The following is a 21,303-nucleotide window of genomic DNA, read 5'->3' as shown; positions in this document are numbered from 1 at the left end:
AGGAGAGGAAGAAAGAAGAGCATTTCAGATGAGATTATTGTTTCCTTTTTGTAGACAGAGGCAAAGGGTTTTTGATTCAGGTATGCTACAAAGATTTGAAGCTCAAGCTCTTTTGCATAATATACAGTATTGTAATTTAGGATTTTTTTCCCCTAAGGCTTGCCTGGCAAACAAAAACTCTTCTTTGTGATATTGTTTATATTGGAGAATTCATGTACTTTGCATATACAGTCCATTAATAAATTGGATGCTGCCTGTCTCAAACTTCATCTCTTGCCTGGTTTGTGTGTTTCTTCATAATTGCCATTTGTTTGTTTGTTTGTTGGCTATGCCATGTGACATGCGGGATCTTAGTTCTCCAACCAGGGATGGAACCTGTACCCCCTGCAGTGGAAGCAAGTCCTAACCACTGGACCACCAGGGAAGTCCTGCCGTTTGCTGTTTTAGTATTTCCAAGCCTAACACTCCGTTGCCTGGAGGAACTACAACAGCAGTAACAAAATAATCTTGGGGAGTGAATTGGCTGTTTTATTTTAGTTCTGTTAGAGACTTCAGCTCTTGCTTGGCTCCAAATTTTCTTAGCCAGTAACAACTCTCCACTGTTGCCTTGTTGTCTTGGTGAAAGTTATTCAGTTGTGTCCGACTCTTTGTGACCCCATGGACTACACAGTCCATGGAATTCTCCAGGCTAAAATACTGGACCGGGGAGCCGTTCCCTTCTCCAGGGGATCTTCCCAACCCAGGGATCGAACCCAGGTCTCTCATATTGTAGGCACATTATTTACCAGCTGAGCCAGGAGGGAAACCCTGATATCTTGGTAGTGATGGGCTATTAATAAGATACGTATTAGGCACATTGCCTTTATATAGGTTATTTATGTATGTGGACACAAAGCTGTTTGTCTTTTGAGACTGAGAGCCACTTGACTATGTGAAGATACTATTTTTTTTTCAAGTCCTTTTTGTCTTCCTATCATTATACATCCTAGTACATGAACTCCCACCAGGCTCAGCTTGATGTTGTGGGGCCAGTTTTTAATCGCCCTAAAGTCATGACTCTGTCAAGATTGGGGCCATCTTGAGGACCAAGGAGCATGAGTATCCTGGGAATATAACCCTAGAAGAAAACATTATTTGGAAAATAATCTTTTAACAATCTCTTTGTTTCCTGAAGTTTGTGTTATTGTTCAAGGCTTGGGTGCAGGAGTTAGCTTACAAAATACAAGATGACCCAATTAGATATATATAGCTGATACTAAGCCAGTGGTTGTTATATGTATTTTTACTTCTTGCCACTCCCTTGAGTTTTACATATTTTTTACTTCTTTTTTTCCCCTTTTTGTTTTTAAATTATTTTAGATTTACTGAAAAGATTCAGAAGTAGTTCAAAGAAATTCCATAAAACTTTTACTTGGATTCTTCAAATGTTAACTTTTGACATTATTTTTTTTCTTTAACTATTTGGGTTAAGTTGCAAACCATACTTTTTACCCAAGACTTCACTGTGAATTTTCTAAAATCAAAAGACTTTCTCATTTATAAACACAGTACAGTAATTGAAATTACTGTAATTTTGAAATACACGTTGATGTGATACTATTATGTCGTCTATAGACCTTAGGCAGTGGCACCCCACTCCAGTACTCTTGCCTGGAAAATCCCATGGATGGAGGAGCCTGGTGGGCTGCAGTCCATGGGGTCGCTAAGAGTTGGACATGACTGAGTGACTTCACTTTGACTTTTCACTTTCATGCATTGGAGAAGGAAATGGCAACCCACTCCAGTGTTCTTGCCTGGAGAATCCCAGGGACGGGGGAGCGTGGTGGGCTGCTGCCTATGGGGTCGCACAGAGTCGGACATGACTGAAGTGACTTAGCATTAGTATTAGCATAGACCTTGTCCCTATTTTACCAGTTATCCTATGCATGATCCTATTCTTTGTGTTCTTTATAGTACAAGGCAAGAAAAAATATTTTTCTTTCTGATTCAAGTGGCAGTCCAAGATCACAGGTTGCATTTACTTGTCACTTCTCTTCAGCTGGCTTTAATTTTGAATAGGCCTTCAGTCTTTCTTTGTCTTTTATAGCCATTGGCAATTTTGAAGATTCTTTACAGAATGTCCTTCATGAGTAAATTCAGTTGGCACAATTTTGTAGGAATACCACAGAAGCGATACAGTATCCTTCTCATTGTTCGTGTGCTGTGCTGTGCTGATCGCTTCAGTCATGGCCGACTCTTTGTGACCCTATGGACTGTAGCCCGCCAGGCTCCTCTGTCCATGGGATTCTCCAGGCAAGAATGCTGAAGTGCATTGCCCTGCCCTCCTCCAGGGGATCTTCTGGCCCAGGGATCAAGCCCACATCTCTTATGTCTCCTGCATTGGCAGGTGGGTTCTTTACCACTACTAGCACCACCTAGGAGGCTCCCTCATTGTTCATATCATAAGCATAAGATGTCTCTTTGTCCCATTACTGTTGATGTTAACTGTGATCATCAGGTAAAGGTGATCTCTGCCAGATTTCTCCACTATAATGTTACTGTTTTCCCCTTTCTCATTAGTAAGTGTCCTGTGGTGAAATACTTTGAGACTATGTGAATATCTTGTTTCTCATGAGACTTTAACTCAGTCAGTTAAAGTTTTTGTTTCTTGCTTGAAGCAGTTATTATTGTTGTGGTTACCAAACGGTGATTCTCTTAATTCCACCTTTACTTCTACATTTTACTAGTTGGAATTCTTTAGTAACATCTATATATGCTCATGAATTCCTGTTTTATTCAGTGTGTGGTAATTCCATTTGGATTCTTGTTTTCTGCTCAAAACGTTTCGAATTTAGCCAGTGGGAGTCCCTTATGGTTATATTCTATGTTCTTTGAATATGTCCCATCATTCTTTGAATATATCCTTGTTTTTCGGCACCAGATACTCTAGGATCTTCTTGTACTTTTCCTGACCCAGTCCTGGAATCAGACATTTTTGCAAGGAGCTCAGGGATGATTTTGAGTGGAGAATGGTATTTAGAAACTAAGATCTCTACCCTAGCTATGTTTATTGCTACTGGACATAATTGCTTGCAGATCTTCTCATCAGATGGAGCTAAGAAATACATGTTTGGAGATGGGTAGTGCATGAACACATCTTTATGCAATTTTATATCTGTCTCTATATATAGATGAATAGATAAATTAAACATGACAATTCTGTTACATAACCAGTTTATACTAACACCTCCAATCCTAGTCTAATACCTTCAGGCTCATTTTAGCTCTCCTTTCCATATTTATGGGTGTAATATGACTCTTCTTCTCTAAGGGAGGAATATGACTCTGTCTACAATATAATTACTTATTTACTTAATCTTAGATTGCACATGAAATAACCCATTACACTCTGAAGAATCTAATTAGAATTCATTATTTATAGTTTTTTGCTATGGGTTCGTTTGTTTTTGGTCTTTTGCCTGGTGATATACAGAAAATACAGAGTTCAAAAGTTACATTGGTTCTCTTTTTTTACATTATTCATTTAAAGTATTTTAGTTCATTTTATTCATCTCTGTGTATTCAGTTTGGAGTTTTATTGAATGTATTTATTTGTTTGTTTTCAGCAGATAGGTAACTTGGCTGTCCCCAGACTACAAACTTTGTGTCCCATGTTGTGGGTGGCCCCTGAAATGCAAGTTCAGTTCTTCTAAATTTACCAGCTTGGAGTGTTGCCACCACAGGCAGTAGTCAGAGGTCTCTTGGGGGTTTGGACGGAATTTGTGTTCCCTCACATCATTCTAACTCTCTTTCTCTCCTCACTTCCTGTTGCCTATGGTTGCTCCAAACTCTGCCCTTGATTCCCCTTCACAGGTTTCTATTCAAGTTCTAAGAGCCCCAAGTACAACCTATCCTCAGAATAAAAGCCATGAAAAAAATAAAACACCTGGAGAGTCGCTTGTTGTTCTCTTTTCCCCTTTAATAACTGCCTGCATTTGTTCATCTCTGTTGCCTTCAGATGGTTGTTTTTTTGTTTTTTGTTTTTTTTAATTTATTTATTTATCTTTTGGCCATACCACAGGGCATGTGGGATCTTCGTTCCCCCACCAGGGATTGAACCTGTGCCCCCTACAGTAGAACTACAGAGTTTTAACCGCTGGACCACCAGGGAAAGCCCAGATGGTTGTTTTTATGTTTTGTTCACAATTTGATGCTGTATCTAGAAAGTTAGTCCAGTGGAAACTTACTCAGCCATGACCAGAAGTAGAACCAAATTTTGTTTATTTCTGACTTTATAAAACAAACATGATCAGAGACTAGATAGATCTGTCCAACAGGAGATATGTCCCTCCTTCTGCCCCATCCCCATCTTTCTTTTTAAATCTTTAAAATGAGTTCTGACTGAAGAATGATTCTTGACTTTGACTTCTTTTGAGTATTAGATCTGAAACTCAGGCAGATGCCATCTTTGACATTCATTTTTTGTTAGCGGATATGGATTAACCAAAAAATTCTTCTTCATCTAGAGATTTGAATTTGTAAATTAATGAAAAAGCTTTGCTGTTATTCACTGTTGTTATCTCTCTACCCTGGTGTATTTCAGTCCATGATCAAGGGGTTAAAAACATGAAGGTGTAGTTGTCTGCAGTTTGCTTTAAAAATATCTGAATTGCACATCTTTTATAAATGTTTTTGAAAATCATAAATTATCACCTTTATATAATATTCATAAGAATCACCTGGAGAAATTGGTTTTTTAAAAAAATTCTGCAGATATCTGGGCTCCACACTCAGAAATTCTGAATACCTTCTGAATACTTTCTCCAGGACCACGCACGTCTTTTTTTTTTAATATGGCAAGAAGATCTACTTATAATTAGACCCTAACTTCTTCCACATTATATTTCAGAAACCTAGCCAAAATCTTTTTGCTTAAATGGGGAAGATGAGGCCTACTTTACTTAAACTTGGGTGGCCTAAAGCTAGGCCAGTTTTTCAACAATCTCTTGATAAGACATGGGGAAAGCCTTTTATTGAAGCAGTCAAGTAGGATCCTTCAATAGTAACAGACCTTTTATTCTTCCTCAGTTTTCTTATCTCTTTGATCATAGCCATTCTGGCTACGGATAATAGGTATCCTCAAGAAGGAATTGTGTAAAGGGTTGCATTGTAAAGTACCAAGCCTGAAGATGATGAAAAGCAGTATAGTGTAGTTTTACTGTTCTTGCCTGTCATATAAAAATAGCAGTATCGTTTCACCTTGACTTATCCTACAAATGCATACTTAAAATTACAGTGATTTTTTTTTTTAGTTTAAATTAATGTTAACCATATTTAGAAGGGTAAATGCTCTCTGTGAGCCTCCTCTTCACCATCCTCCATTTCCCCAACCAGCCTCTCCCCTTCTCCAGCACCCAGTCACTGTAACTGAAACTCTAGCATCTTATCCCATCAGTCCATATATTTGGGTTTCTAAAGGTAACTGTCTCTCCTGTCAACTACATAGGATAAGTAGAAGTCAGAAGTTACTAAATAATAGCAGACATTTAGATAGACTGTCAGGTAGTTGAAGGGATTTAAGCACAGAGGCTTATCACATCCATCTTGGGCTTCCCTGATAGCTCAGTTGGTAAAAGAATGCCTGCAATGCAGGAGACCTGGGTTCGATCCCTGGGTTGGGAAGATCCCCTAGAGAAGGGAAAGGCTACCCACTCCAGTATTCTGGCCTGAGAATTCCATGCGGTAACAAAGAGTTGGAGATGACTGAGCGACTTTCACTTCCAAGCACAGAAGCTTATCACATCTATCTTACTAGGAAGCCAAATCAGGACTGGAAAGTCCTAACTGTTATTGCCATAGAGGGGCACAGAGACTGTCTTTTTTCTCTCTTTAATGTAGCATAATGTCAAACCCAGGTGAAAAGCCAACTGAAGGGAATTTTGACATTAGAACCCCAGACAGTACATTCTAAGAATGGAATTATGATTGTTGGGATATGTGCTTCAGAGAGTCTCCTAGGTCTACATTTGACCTCTAGCCTGAGGTTTCATGTCTGTCTGTTATGCTTTATCTTGTGGAGAACCTTTCTGTTGAAAGGTTACTAAACCTAGTCTAACAAGGATCCGTTATCTAAAATTTCTCTCCTGTGTCCCCGCCATGTGTAACATTGTATTTATGCAAATTACTTAGGGATTACTGGTGATTTGGCAGAAATGGGATCTTGAGGAATCTCTACAAAAACGATAGTATATAGTGGATGACAAGGAAAAGCAGCAGCATTAAGCAGTGTAAGAAGGTTTGTTGCATTAGGTAAACTTACTGTTTTAGAAATTGAAGTACCTAGATTGATAGTGTATGTATTTATTTGGGAATGGAGTTTGTAATCAGTATTTTAAAAGATGGAAATTTTATTTTATTAAAGAGAGTCATCAGGGCTGTAGCAGGGTCACCTCAAGGGATCAAGAAAGGCATTCACACTTTCCATCTATGGACAGATGTAGAAAATATGGTATATGTATACATTGGAATATTATTCAGCTTTTAAAAAGTAAGGCAGTTCAGATACATGCAACAGCATGGATGAACCTTGAAGACATGAAATGAGAAGCCTGTAACAAAAAGGCAAATACTGTATGATTCCACTCATATAGAAGTGTGTGTAGTTAAATTCATAGAGAAACAAAGTAGAGTGGTGGTTGCCAGGAGCTGGGGGAAAGGGAAATGAGGTGTCCTTGTTCACTGTGTACAGAGTTTCAGTTTGGGAAAATGAGAAAGTTCTTGAGATGGCTAGTGGGGTGGTGGTTATGCAGCAGTGTGAATATACTTCATACCGTTGAACTGTACATTTAAAAGTGGCTAACTGGTAAGTGTCATGTTATGTATATTACCCAAATTAAAAAATAGTTTTAAAAAACTTTGTTTACAAAATATACATAACTTTCTGTCTGATATAATTATTAACTCAGTCTATTCCAAGTTCTAAACTGTGATTGACAGCCTCTAATCACCAAATAGTTTGTTCTGTTACAGTAACTTGGAATAGAAAATGTAGCCTTCATCTCCAGATTGATGCTTCTTGACCTCCATTTTGTAACACTCCAGTATCTCCAGCTATTTCAAGGAATATCATCTTTAAAGTACATGCTATATTGTACCTTTTGCCACCTGCAGAAGAGCTTCGCTTGTTATTCAGATCAAAATGACCTTTAAAGGTATTCATGAGTAAAGAGACCTTGAAGCTCAAGTGACCCATTCACTTTATTCCCAGGATGCTCTGACCTGTTTTTATGGGTGGCTTATGGTATAGAGAGTTATCGTTCTTTAGGCAAGTTAATTATTTCAAATAATAATGCTTCAATAACATAAACTCTCTAAGAGAGTCTCTACAATAATACTAAACTGTCTAAGACTGAAAAAATTTAGCTGGTGTTTCCTGACATTGATGTGTTACTGAGTTTTACAATTTCCCAAATTGGAATTAAATACATAGAGATTTAACATTTTATAGTTGCTAATTTTTAGGTGTTGCCAATATTTTATTTTTTTCCCTTCATAACTGTAAAATTCTTTATAAAGATAATCCTCCCCTAGCCTCTTTCTTTTGATAATCATAGTGTGGAAATTGTCTTTTTACTTTAAAAAATGTATTAGAAATATTTTATCATCCTTCGATGTGAATGACTGAACTTGTACTTAAACATAACATTATCAGGTAAAAGGTGACTTTTTCCCCTATGTTTTATATGGGTAGTATAAATTGCTTCAGCTTTTTGTGTGATTATTAAAAGGATTTCTGTCTTTTTCTGCATGTGTTAACATAGCCAATTATTTATAGGCAAAAATCAAGAGAAACTCCTTTGTCGTATAATGTATAGTAAAGTTTTTCTCCATCTCTTTTTAGGATATTTTCTTTTCTGGATGTTGTTACCTTGTGTCGCTGTGCTCAGGTCTCCAGGGTAAGAGTGGCTGACATGATTGGAAGAGCATTCCTTCCTGACATTAATGATAATCAGCTTCTGTAGCAGACGAACGATTTACTTCAGATGGTAGTTGTGTGTTATATTTCCAAGGATGTTTTTGCACCCATGGCATATCTAAACCCATGTTAATTCTGCAATGGAATTCTACTATATATATTGTTTCTAACTTTAGTTTTTTGAAACTCTTGACTATTCCTATAATACGTACAGAGGAAGCATCTTCAAGGAAAAAGCATATTAAACATGCAAATTAAAAAGATTAGACTTTACTTAGAACTGTAATAATACAGTGTTTCATTATGTTTTCCTACTTCATTTTATGTATATACATGGAAACCTTTTGATATCTCCTGGTATTTTTTTCTCAAAAGGTTATAACTAGAATTTAATTTTTAAGAAATTATAGCACAAACCAAATTCCTTTCTCAAAGTCAGTTTCTGCATTATTCTTATTTACAAACTTTTGACAATTGACATTACTGTGACAAAACAGTGAAATATCATTGTTGCCTCTAATACTAAGAATAGAATCTCTGTTGTGGGAAAATTATGTTATGAACCATTCCTAGTCTCTTTTGTAATATAGATATATAATAATTAATCAAGTGAGTGAATACATATAATTACCACCTTTTTATAAAATGGACAGTGGCTTTTTGATTGTTTAACAAATATTTATTGAGAACCTACTATATGCCAGGTATAGTTGTATGTGCTGAGTATTAATATGGTTGGTTATATCAGAGTATTTATCTTTGTAAAGACAGATTTTCCTTCAAGTTTCCAACACCAATTTCCTCAGGGGGAAAAAAAAGGCACAAAACTTAGCATAGAAAATTCATGTTATCTTGCTAACTTTAATATAATTTCTACATCCTAAAAGCCATACTGAAACTGTATCAGCTATTTAGGAAACAGGCAGTCATATTTTGATGATTTCTATTCATGACATTTCTGTTCCTGGTGTCTGAGTCGTTGCCTTAGTCATAGCTGGTACAAATGAGTTGGGATTTCTTTTCTGTCTACATTTGAAGCTGAGGTCATCACTGAGAAACAAAATGCCCAGACTGGTGTCTAAACCGGTTCAGTAGCAGAGTCTCATCTCAAGAGTGTTGATTTGAGTGAGGTTTAATTGTTGTTTTCATGTTCAGGTTCTTCTTCCTTCTTAACGTGTTTTAACTTAAAAGGAAGCACAGTGCCAGTCTTTGTTAAATCTGTACAGTTGGTTCATCAGTAGTTAGCCTGTTACTCTCCACACTTGAAGTATTTCGTTAATGTGCTTTTAAAAAAAAAAAAACTCTGGAGAGAAACCTGTCATTCCTAATTTTAGTCTCAGTTTAGCATGTTTCCTGCTTGCTGGAAAAAGTAGTGTGAGGAAATGAGAAATATCAAGCCAAACCAGAGGTATATTTAGCCTGTGAATCTAGCGAACGCATGATCTTTACAAGTTTTATTTCTTGTCTCCCATGGAGCCATTTAAGAACCCACTGGGGGCGTCCCTCGTGGAACAGTGATAAAGAATCCTCCTGCCAGTGCAGGAGACATGGGTTTGATCCCTGATCCAGGAAGATCCCACATGGCACAGAACAACTAAGCCTGTGTGCCACAACTGTTGAGCTGTGCTCTAGAGCCCAGGAAGCACAACTACTGCGTCCTGTATGCCCTAGAGCCTGTACTCGGCACCAGGAGAAGCCACCACAGTGAGAAGCCCGCACACTGCAACTTAAAAGTGGCCCCCACTTGCAGCAACCAGGGAAAAGCCCACACAGCAACGAAGACCCGGCACAGCTGATAAAAGATAAATAAAATGTCTTAAAAAAGGAGGAAGAAAAAAAATAGAAAAATATGAAGCCACAAAATGAGACGTTGAAATCCTAAGAGAACCTTAAAGATTTCTAGAATAATAACTTTGTTTTCTCCTGTACCCCTGGCGTATGTCTTGTTGGCTGTATGACAGTTACCTGGGACTTAAAAGTGTACCTGCAGTTTCCTTTTTACAATTTCAGTATCGAATCTATGTTTTGAATTGTTGTAAAAGGAGATGATATTCTCAGTTTATGACTTAACAGGATTAACACTTTGCATACACTTTAAATTTAATAAGGAAAACTTTTAAAGGCTTTCTGATTAAAATACAATGCAGAATGATCCACAGCAAGTTAACTCTGTGGAGTCATTTTTCACCTTATCCTGAAAAGTTGAAAAGCTTTCTTGCCTCTCTTTAGCTAATTAAACAAATGTATTACCATTGAATCAAGTTGAAAGGAAAGATGACCAATTGGAAAACATGCCTGAGTGAGCTAATTGGTAATGAGGAAAGCATTAAAGTCTCTGTCACGTATATAGAGAAATGATAGTGTCTTTTGTAAATCCCAGGTCACAGTTTCAGATCCAAACAAGTGATGCTATGGATTAGCATATTTTTATTGAACATGATATATGTATTGAACGCAGTACATTCAGAGTCCATCTTCTTTTTTTGGTTTCTTCCTCACCTTGTTCCTAGAGCAACAGGCTTTTTTACCAGTTGGATCGTCTCATTTTGAAATTAGAAATTCCAGTTAGAAAACAGTCTCTGACTATGGTACTTATTACAACCTGTCCTTTCCCCAGCCCCCTAATGTAAGATCTTTCACAGCTGCTAATTTCTGTACCCACTCATTTATGAAATAATCTACTTAGAGAATAAAACATGAATCAGAAATGAGACTCACCTTTTGAGAGTTAATGATGGGGGTGCTGAGACATTTTTTTGGACAATTTCAATCATTAGTAGGTTGATTTTTGAACTTGAACTTTGCTGGCTTTTTCCCTTCATTTCAGCTTCTGCTCATTTTGTGTCTTTTTCTTCAAAATAGGCCTGGAATGTTCTAGCTTTGGATGGCAGTAACTGGCAGCGAATTGACCTGTTTGATTTCCAGAGGGATATTGAGGTATAATTATGTGGTGTGTGGCCCCATTTCTCTTGTTAGAATGTAATTACAGCATGGAACAAATTAGCCTCAGCTATATAAATCTCCTTTCCCTGGAGAGAGAAACTATTAATTTCAGTGCATCCGAATTTCATGAGAGCCTGCAGTGTTCCCCAAGAACTTGATCAGCTTTTGAGAATAAGCAAAATTATTTTACTGAAATAATAGTAAATTATTTATTACCAAGTTTTTGTTTTTATTTTTGTTGTGGAAATATGGACCTGTGTTTGCTCTTTTTAGGAAGTCTTTTTATATCTGTTTATGGAAAAATAAGTGGAGTTAAGAACTTACTGAGGCATAATATTTGCATAAATTCTTCTTGATGAGCATTTCGGGTTCTAGGAGAGCCTGCAGATAGTTTTTCTTTCGTTCTCCAGAAAAATGTATTGGATTACTTATGCTGTGGAGAAATTTTTTTTTTCCCTTCTCATTTCTCCCTCATATTTCATCCTTTGGTATTTACCTGTTTTCTCAGATGGAGAATGGCTTAAGCTTATATTATTTTAACCTGAATTTTAACTCTGTGGTCCTTGGTTCTCTCATCTGGAGAGTGCAAATCATAGCTTCCTCACTGTGTTACAAGGATTAAGTAAGATTTAGGTTTAGATTTTTTTCAACTGGGTTGGGTTTTTGTTTTTGTTTTTAAAGTACTAATGGAGCTTAGTTGTCTTGAGGATTCATGTAAGAAGTTTAAGAAACCTCACATGAACTTTCCATTATCTTCAGAAAGTATCATCAACATGGTGGATTTTTGTTTTTCCCAATTCTTTTTATCTTCATGGATGTAAATGTTTAAAGCAACATAACCCACAAAATCATTCAGCAAGCTTTTGTTAAGTGTTCATTGAGGCTCTGCTGTATTTAGAGTACTATAGTAAATGTACCAAAACAGTAATACAGTGACATAAGAGAACTACAGAGCACTGTTTCCTCAAATATAAAGTATCTTAAAGATGAACAAAATAAATAACAATATAGAGTTTAGGCATGTTTTAAATAGACCAAGAAAGCTCATTTGATTTAATTAGGTTTTTTTAATGAGTTAGAAGCATTTTAAAAATGAGAATGTGTTCTTTTCAAAACTGATGTGGTGGCTTATCTTTTTGTATATCTATCTTCTCTTTTTTACAGGGCCGGGTAGTGGAGAATATTTCAAAAAGGTGTGGGGGCTTTTTACGAAAGTTAAGCCTTCGTGGGTGTCTTGGAGTAGGAGACAATGCTTTAAGGTAAAAACATAACTACCGATTAACTGATCTTACTGACTGAAGTAAAGAACAACACGAGACACAGCAGCATCTCACCCAGAAAAGGCTGGGATAGTCTTCATATTCTTAAGCTGTTCTGAACCCAAATACACATTCATTGCTTACATTACAAATATCCAGTAGTGGGGTGTGTGGTTTGGGGAATAAAACAAGAACATGTGCTTCCCCTAAAAAACCAGTTTCCCCATATTATAAATGGTTCATTTGGAGCCTTGAGTAAAGTTTGTTTGTTTAATTCAAGCTTGGATAATTTTAACTTTGGTTGACAAAAAGATTGATATTTAAAAGTTTATGGTTGAACTTAATGACTTTTATACTAATATCCAGTTTTGCCATTTTGTATCTTCTATTATTTTTTTAATGCTGAGAATTGTGCACATTTTGCCTCAGACTCTTTACTGTTTCTTTCCTGTAAAGAACCTTTGCACAAAACTGTAGGAACATTGAAGTACTGAATCTCAATGGGTGTACAAAGACTACAGATGCGTAAGTATTTTATATTTTAGAAGGGTAAGTCATAGCCCATTGTGTCCTGCCTGTACTAGCTTTTAATGCAGGCTGCTAAATATATTTAGTAAATTTCATTTTGGTTTTATAGAGAAAAGATGTTTCAAGAAAGAGAAAGAGACTTTAGAAGTTAGAAATGGAACAAGAAGCTTATTTTGGAATTTGGCTCAAATTCTGCCTCAAAATTTAAAATAAAACTTAAGTTACTTGATATTATTTAGTAATATTGCTAGTTCTGTTTTCTCTATACCCGCACTCTTTTATCTTACTCATTTTATCTTTTTGTGAAAAATTCCGAAACAGTGTAAATATGCATTTCTTTCTTTGCACTGAGTCTTCGTTGCTTTTGAGCAGCCTTTCTCTAGTTGTGGCAAGTGGGGGATACTCTTTGTTACAGTGTGGGGATTTCTCATTGTGGTGGCCTCTCATTGCAGAGCATAGGCTCTAGGCACGGGCTTCAGTAGTTGCAGCACGCAGGCTTGAGGGCTCTGGAGTGAAGGCTCGCTAGTTGTGGCACAAGAGTTTAGTAGCTCTGCAACATGTGGAATCTTCTCAGGCCAGGGATGGAACTTGTGTCCCCCACATTGGCAGGCGGATTTTTATCTACTGCTCCACCAGAGAAGTCCCAATATGCATTACTAAAATAAGCATTTCTGGAAAACAAAAGCTTTTAACATAAGCACATTAAATTCATAAATCTAAATATCTTAAAATCATCAAATAACTACAGTTAATGTTCAGAATTTTGCATGTTCTAATGACTTTAGCAGTATATTAAAGATAGTTTAAAAGAAAAAAGATACAGACTTTAAAAATCAAGGGTGGAGACCTCTGTTTCTGGTAACAACAGTCACTGCCCTCCTGCTATAAACGGCTCTAAAACTGTACAAAACATAGAAAGCAAGCAGTCTGAAATGTTGGACAACATGCAGAGCAGAACTGAGAAACAAATGAGGTGAGCCTTACGACTGTCGTGGCCTTCTGCTTGGTGGCATTTTTGAGATAATGGTATAGGGGAAGGAATGCAAGCAGGGTGCAACGTTCTGTCTGATTTGAAGAGAAAGAGATCAAAGTTCTGGGAGACCAGGATGAATAAATAGGTGTCTGGAAAGAGGGAAGCTACTCAAATAAAGACCACAGAAATCTTTATAAATTTGGTTGCACAGTAAACTATATATGCACATATTGAGACCCCACAAAGCTGGGCAAAGAATATCTAAAACGGAAAGAACAATTGCTGGGAAACTGAACTGAAGAAGAATTGCCAGAACTTAAATAAGGCAGCCATAAAGAAGGCTGAGCGCCAAAGAATTGATGCTTTTGAACTGTGGTGTTGGAGAAGACTCTTGAGAGTCCCTTGGACTGCAAGGAGATCAAACCTGTCAATCCTAAAGAAAATCAATCCTGAATATTCATTGGAAGGACTGATGCTGAAGTTGTAGCTCCAGTACTTTGGCCACCTGATGTGAAGAGCTGACTCATTAGAAAAGACCCTGATGCTGGGGAAGATTGAAGGCAGGAGGAGAAGGGGACGACAGAGGATGAGATGGTGGATGGCATCACTGACTCAATGGACTTGAGTTTGAGCGAGCTCTGGGAGATGGTGAATGACAGAGAAGCCTGACATGCTGCAGTTCATGGGGTCACAAAGAGTTGAACATGACTGAGCAGCTGAACAGCAGCAGTATTGATAGATCTATGATATTTATAGTAATATATAAAATACGTTAGAACATACGAAAATAATAGCACAAAGGGTACAGCTGATATAAGAAAACAGTAAAGGAGAGACAGAAAAACAAACTTAAGGAAAGCATGAAACAAACAGAAAAAGAATGGGATAGAAAATGCAACCATACCAATAATTTTACTAGGATTTCCTTGGTGGTCCAGTGACTAAGACTCCATGCTTTCAATGCAGGGGTTGCTGATTGGATCCCTGGTCAGGGAGCTGAGATTCTACATGCCATGCAGCATATCGATGCGCCCTCCCCCACCCCCCCAAAAAAAAACTGATTAAAAAATAATTTTTATTAAATGTGGACAGACTGAACACTTCACCCAAAAGACAGATTGTCAGTATGGGTTAAAAAACAAGACCCAGCTTGTGCTGTCTATAAGAGACAAGCTTTAGATTGAAATACACAAATAGGTTGAAAGTAAACAGATAGAAAAATGCATACTGTGCAGATAGAACACTCCACCCAATGATTACAGAATAAACATTCTTTACAAACATACTTGGAACATTCTCTAGGATAGAGCATAGATTGGGCTACTAAATAAGTCTTAATTTAAGAATTAAAATCATTCAAAATATATTCTTTGACCAGAACTAGAAAATTAAACTAGAGATTCTCAACAGAATCTGGAAATTCAGCATCATGCTTCTATGTAATTTTGAACTGAATGAAAAGCTACCAACATTTATGTGATGTGGCCAAGATAGTAATACAACTCTGCAATCCTGTGTCACAAAAGAGGAAAGAGAGAAAGCTCTTATCAGTAACAGCCTTCAACATTGAGCAATTAGAAAAGGACTTCCCTGGTGATCCACTGGTTAAGAATCTGCCTGCCAATGCAGGGGATGAGGGTTTGATCCCTGGTCTGTGAAGATTACACCTACCGCAGACCAACTAAGCCCGTGTGCTGCAACTACTGAAACCTGCTCACCCTAGAGCCCATACTCCACAAGGGACACCACAGCAGTGAGAAGCCGACACACCACAGCGAAGAGTAGCCCCTGCTTGCCCCAAGTAAAGAAAGCCCACGTGCAGCAACGAAGACCCATCACACCCAAAAGTAAATACATAATTTTTTTTTTAAGTTAGCAAAAAGAAGAGCAAAGCCCAAAGCAAGCAGAAGGAAAAATAAAGATTAGAATGGATATCAGTGAAACAAGAAACAAAAACAGTAACACAATTAATAATCATTGAAAAAAGTTTTTTTAATTGACAGACCTAGACCAAGAAAATAAGAGGGTAGACTCAAATTGTCAAAAGCAGACAAGATGAAATGTTTGTCAGGTAATATCATAAATTAATCAGACAACCTAGGTGAGATGGACCAGTTCCTGGGAAGGTACAGATTTACTCTCTGAATAAACCTACAGAAGTAAATATAATAATTTAAAATTGTCCCCCACAAAAAAACTGCACAGGCCCATATGACTTCACTGGTGAGTCCATCAAAAGAAGGAAGAATACTAATATTCAAACTCACTCATAAAGTAAAAGAGGAAATAATTCATAACTTGTCCTATGCAGCCAGTATTTTTCTGATACCAAAGCCAAGCAAAAACATCACAATAAAAGGAAGTCTTCTATATTCCTCAGACACAGAGGTGGAGAAATACTTAATAAAATATTAGCAAACTGAATCTAGCAACATATAAAAGGGTTGGATATTATCTAAGTGGGATTTATCCCAGAAATACCTGGGGTTTAACATCTGAAAACCAATTAATGTAATTTTTTCATAATAATTAGAATAAAGCAGAGAACAACAAACTTTTCTGTATAGGGCTGATAAGGAAATATTTTAGGCTCTGTTGGCCATGTAGTCTCTGTCAGTGTCAACCCTGCCAGTGTTTTACAAAGTGGCCACAGATAGTACGTTAACAAATGAACATGGCTCTGCTCCAACGAAACTTTATCGCATGTTGCTGAGACTTTAATTTCATTTAATGTCACATGTCACAAAATAGTATCTTCTTTTGACTTTCTTTCAACCATTTAAAAATGCCAAAACCATTCTTGACTTCCTGGACATACAAAAATAAGCAGCTGCTGAGATTTACTGTCCTCTGGAATGAATAAAGGACAAAAACCACATGACCATTTTCATTGTGATGGGCAGCTTCTAAACTGGCCCCCAGATAATCACTGCCTCTTCTTGTTTGCACTTTTGTGTAATCTTTTCCCCTTGAGTGTACACTGGACATAGTGTCTCATTTTCTAACAATAGAATACTGCAAAAGAGATTGGGTATCACTTTGGAGACTAGGTTCCAGAAAGACTGTGTCTTCTATCTTGCTCTACTTTCTTCTCCAGCTGGGGAAGCATTCTGCCCTCTTGTGAGTAGCTCTGTGGAGAGGCCCATGTGGCAAGAAACTGAGGTCTCTGGCCAACAGCCAGCAAGAGCTTGAATTCTATCAAAAACCAAATGGGGAAGCTTGGAATTGGGTCATCTTAAGTCTGCCAACCTCCACTTAACCTAAATGAGCTTGGAAGGGAATCAGTATCTAGCTACCTTTGAGATGATTCCAGCTGTGGCCAGTATACCTTGATGGTAGCCTTGTGAGAGATCCTGAGTCCAAGTCACCCTGCTGTGCTGCCTGTGCATGTATTCCTGACTCATGAAAACTGAGATAATAAATAATTACTATTTAAGCTGCTTAGTTTTAAGGTAATTTGCTATGCAATAGTAGAACTAACTAATGCTTCATTAGATGCAGTAAAAGCACATAACAAACTATTAACACTCATTTATGATAAAAGTTTTCAGCAGGGAATCTCCTGGTGGTTCAAATGGTTAGGACTCAGTGCTTTCACTGTTCAGTCCCTCATTGGGGAACTAAAATCCTGCAAGTTGAGTGGCACAGCCAAAAAAAAAAAGGCAACAAAGAATAGAAAGGAGTTTCCTTAATAAGATCAAACGCTTCCATGAAAAACCTACTGAGAATAAGAAATACCAGATTTCTACAGTGAAAACCATTAAATTATGTATCAAGAATATATAGAGAAAGCAGAAGCAGAAGATATTAAGAAGAGGAGGCAAGAATACACAGAAGAACTATACAAAAAAGATCTTCACTTCCCAGATAATCACGATGGTATGATCACTCACCTAGAGCCAGACATCCTGGAATGTGAAGTCAAATGGGCCTTAGAAAGCATCACTACGAACAAAGCTAGTGGAAGTGATGGGATTCCAGTTGAGCTGTTTCAAATCCCAAAAGATGATGCTATGAAAGTGCTGCACTCAATATGCCAGCAAATTTGGAAAACTCAGCAGTGGCCACAGGACTGGGAAAGGTCAGTTTTCATTCCAGTCCCAAAGAGAGGCAATGCAAAGAATGCTCAAACTACCGCACAGTTGCACCCATCTCACACACTGGTAAAGTAATGCTCAGAATTCTCCAAGCCAGGTTTCAACAGTACATGAACCGTAAACTTCCAGATGTTGAAGCTGGATTTAGAAAAGGCAGAGGAACCAGAGATCAAATTGCCAACATCCACTGGATCATGGAAAAAGCAAGAGAGTTCCAGAAAAACATCTATTTCTGCTTTATTGACTATGCCAAAGCCTTTGACTGTGTGGGTCACCACAAACTGTGGAATATTCTGAAAGAGATGGGAATACCAGACCACCTGACCTGCCTCTTGAGAAACCTGTATGCAGGTCAGGAAGCAACAGTTAGAACTGGACGTGAAACAGCAAACTGGTTCCAAATCAGGAAAGGAGTACGTCAAGGCTGTATATTGTCCCCCTGCTTATTTAACTTACATGCAGAGTACATCATGAGAAACCCTGGGCTGGAAGAAGCACAAGCTGGAATCAAGATTGCCGGGAGAAATACCAATAACCTCAGATAGCAGATGACACCACCCTTACGGCAGAAAGTGAAGAGGAACTAAAAGGCCTCTTGATAAAAGTGAAAGGGGAGAGTGAAAAAGTTGGCTTAAAGATCAACATTCAGAAAACTAAGATCGTGGCATCTGGTCCCATCTCTTCATGGGAAATAGTTGGGGAAACAGTGTCAGACTTTATTTTTTGGGAATCCAAAATCACTGCAGATGGTGATTGCAGCCATGAAATTAAAAGATGCTTACTCCTTGGGAGAAAAGTTATGACCAAACTAGATAGCAAATTAAAAAGCAGAGACATTACTTTGCTAACAAAGGTCTGTCTAGTCAGGGCTATGGTTTTTCCAGTAGTCATGTATGGATGTGAGAGTTGGACTGTAAAGAAAGCTGAGCACCAAAGAATTGATGCTTTTGAACTGTGGTGTTGGAGAAGACTCTTGAGAGTGTCTTGGACTGCAAGAAGATGAAACCAGTCCATCCTAAAGGAAATCAGTCCTGAATGTTCATTGGAAGGACTGATGCTGAAGCTGAAATTCCAATACTTTGGCCACCTGATGTGAAGAAGTGACACATTTGAAAAGATCCTGATGCTGGGAAAGATTGAGGGCAGGAGGAGAAGGGGACGACAGAGATGAGATGGTTGGATGGCATCACTCACTCAGTGGACATGAGTTTGAGTAAATTCTGGGAGTTGGCGATGGACAGGGAGGCCTGGCGTGCTGCATCCATGGGATCACGAAGAGTTGGACACGACTGAGCAACTGAACTGAACTGAACTGATACAGAGAAAGTTCTTATAGTCAATAACAACAAGGCAATCCAGTTAAAAATAGGCCTGAGACTTCCCTGGTGGTCCAGTGGTCAAGACTCTGCACATCCATTGCATGGGGCACAGGTTTGATCTTTGGTCCGGGAATGAAGATCCCGCATGCCACACAGTGTGCCCCCCAAAAAAAATCAATTGAAAGAAAAGAAAAGCCCTAAGCACTTAGATAGACATTTCACCAAGGAAAGAGATGATTGGCTATGTTCAAGAAAGGGTGTTCATTACTAAACTGCAGAAGGAAACCACAAGAGGAAGTTTGACAAAGGCATTTATGATACATTTGGGAAAAATTGAACACAGACTGGGTGTCAGACATTAAGGAATTAAAATCCTTATATGTTAGAAATATGTCCTGAAATATTTATAGGTGAAATAATATGTCTGGGATTTCCTCTAAAAAATTGGAACAAGAAAAAAAAGGAAGGAAATAGATGAAATAGCAATAGTAGAATATTGATAAATGTCAGAGTTTAATGATGGTATATGTGCATTCTCTGTTATTTAGTCTTGAGAATATATTTGAGATTTTCCATACCTGAAAAAAAAATTTAAATGAAGAACTTGACCACTGTGGGAAAAGAGCTTTTAACAAATTCATGAAGGAAAGCATGCAGTAATATTACATAACTTAGTTTCTTTCAGCCTAACACTGGTCCATCCTCAGTATACCTTGCAAAAATCTGATTGTTAATGCCATGCACAGTATTACCATGAACAGAAAGAGATTTAAGTGAAAGAGCAGAGACAGCTTTTGGTTTTCATGTATCACAACTTGCTAGCATGTTCTAGCTAGCTTTCTGGTGTTGTGAATTTACAAAATGCCTGTAAATCTCTTACCAGCGCAAATGTAGTTACTGTCAATAGCTATTACTGTTTCCAAATGTGAATCAAGAACGATCTCCCCCCTGCCCCGTGCAGATTCTTACACACAGCGCAACTTTTTTTATCCTTTGAGAACCTACCTCTTCCTCAACGTGAAAGGTCCCTGGATTTATAACTACTTTTTATTAATATTTGGTGTATGGAAATTTTATAGTTTTTGTAACACATGAGAATCATGTATGAAATTCTAAGGATGTGTTCTTATTTGTTTATTGAAAATTGTGTATAATATGCTTAGTAGACTGTGTTCATATTTGTTTATTATTTTCTCCTTTTTCAGTACATGTACTAGCCTTAGCAAGTTCTGTTCCAAACTCAGGCACCTTGACTTGGCTTCCTGTACATCAATAACAAACATGTCTCTAAAAGCTCTGAGGTAAATTTCTTATAACAAGAATGTCCAATAATCAGAACAAATACTTATTTAAGTTGGAATTGAAGGAAACTTGTTTTATAGATATGTACTGTGGTTCAAAATTGACCCTTTGTTTTACCACTTGCCCAAATTATAGGACAAATTCAGGTGAAATGACTAGCAGTAACTAGGATTTCTGAACAGAATAGTAGTTTGTACATTAATGAAGTGCTTAGCACAGGATTCTGTATGTAGTAAGCACTCAGTAGGTTTTAATTGTTTTAATGTGATTGTAATTTTTAAAACTACGTTATAAAAAGATATGTCTTAAAAGAAGGGTGAAGTGCCCATTCTCCTTGTACTTTTTTTATCAGCCTTTTATAAATGATTATGGTCCCATGCATTAGTTACTTTTATGAATAATAAGAATTAAACTGTTAAAAGAAGAAATTAAATTTAGTTAAGTAGAGTGTAAGTAATATGAAAATGTGGCTCCTTCTATACTTAAGAACACATGTATCTAAGGCTGGTTGGTATAGTAAATAAGGTAGTATAACAGTGTTCATAGTTTATAGCACTTCATGTAAATGAGCTCATTTATTTGAAAATCTTGTGAGGTAGACACTTTTCAGATAAAATCTAAAACACTTCTGAATGCCAGTTATTGTGATTCAACCATGGGAGGTAACTGAATAAGATACTGTTTCTACCCTTAAGTTTCTCAGAGTCTAGAAGAAAAAAGACACTTAAGTATGTTGTATTACAGAGGAATAAGTGTCAGGGTAAAAATAAATGCTTCAGTTTGAGAAGATAGAAGGACTATTGCTAATCTTGGTCTGAGTGAGGCTCTGGCAGACTTCCTGAGGTGACTGCCTGAAGTCACACTATTAATGCTGAAGAATGAACTTCAACCAAGATCCCTGGCTTTATTTTATAAAGCAAAGCAGTAT

At 37.4% G+C, this 21,303-nt stretch overlaps 1 protein-coding gene across 2 annotated transcripts in view; it reads left to right on the top strand.

Annotated features, from left to right (window-relative positions):
* FBXL20 (F-box and leucine rich repeat protein 20) overlaps nt 1–21,303 on the top strand; it is a 98,297-nt gene that overhangs the window by 58,739 nt on the left and 18,255 nt on the right. For both annotated transcript variants that reach the window (XM_018065000.1, XM_018065001.1), the window contains exons 3-7: nt 7,880–7,934; nt 10,817–10,891; nt 12,062–12,156; nt 12,613–12,681; nt 20,279–20,374. In XM_018065000.1, coding sequence (XP_017920489.1) covers nt 7,880–7,934; nt 10,817–10,891; nt 12,062–12,156; nt 12,613–12,681; nt 20,279–20,374 — 390 coding nt within the window. The remainder of the gene's footprint in view (nt 1–7,879; nt 7,935–10,816; nt 10,892–12,061; nt 12,157–12,612; nt 12,682–20,278; nt 20,375–21,303) is intronic.

The sequence above is a fragment of the Capra hircus genome, chromosome 19 (genome assembly GCF_001704415.2).
Source record: "Capra hircus breed San Clemente chromosome 19, ASM170441v1, whole genome shotgun sequence".
NCBI lineage: Eukaryota > Metazoa > Chordata > Mammalia > Artiodactyla > Bovidae > Capra > Capra hircus.
Note: the sequence above shows the minus strand (reverse complement) of the source record. Positions and strands in the feature narration are given on the sequence as shown.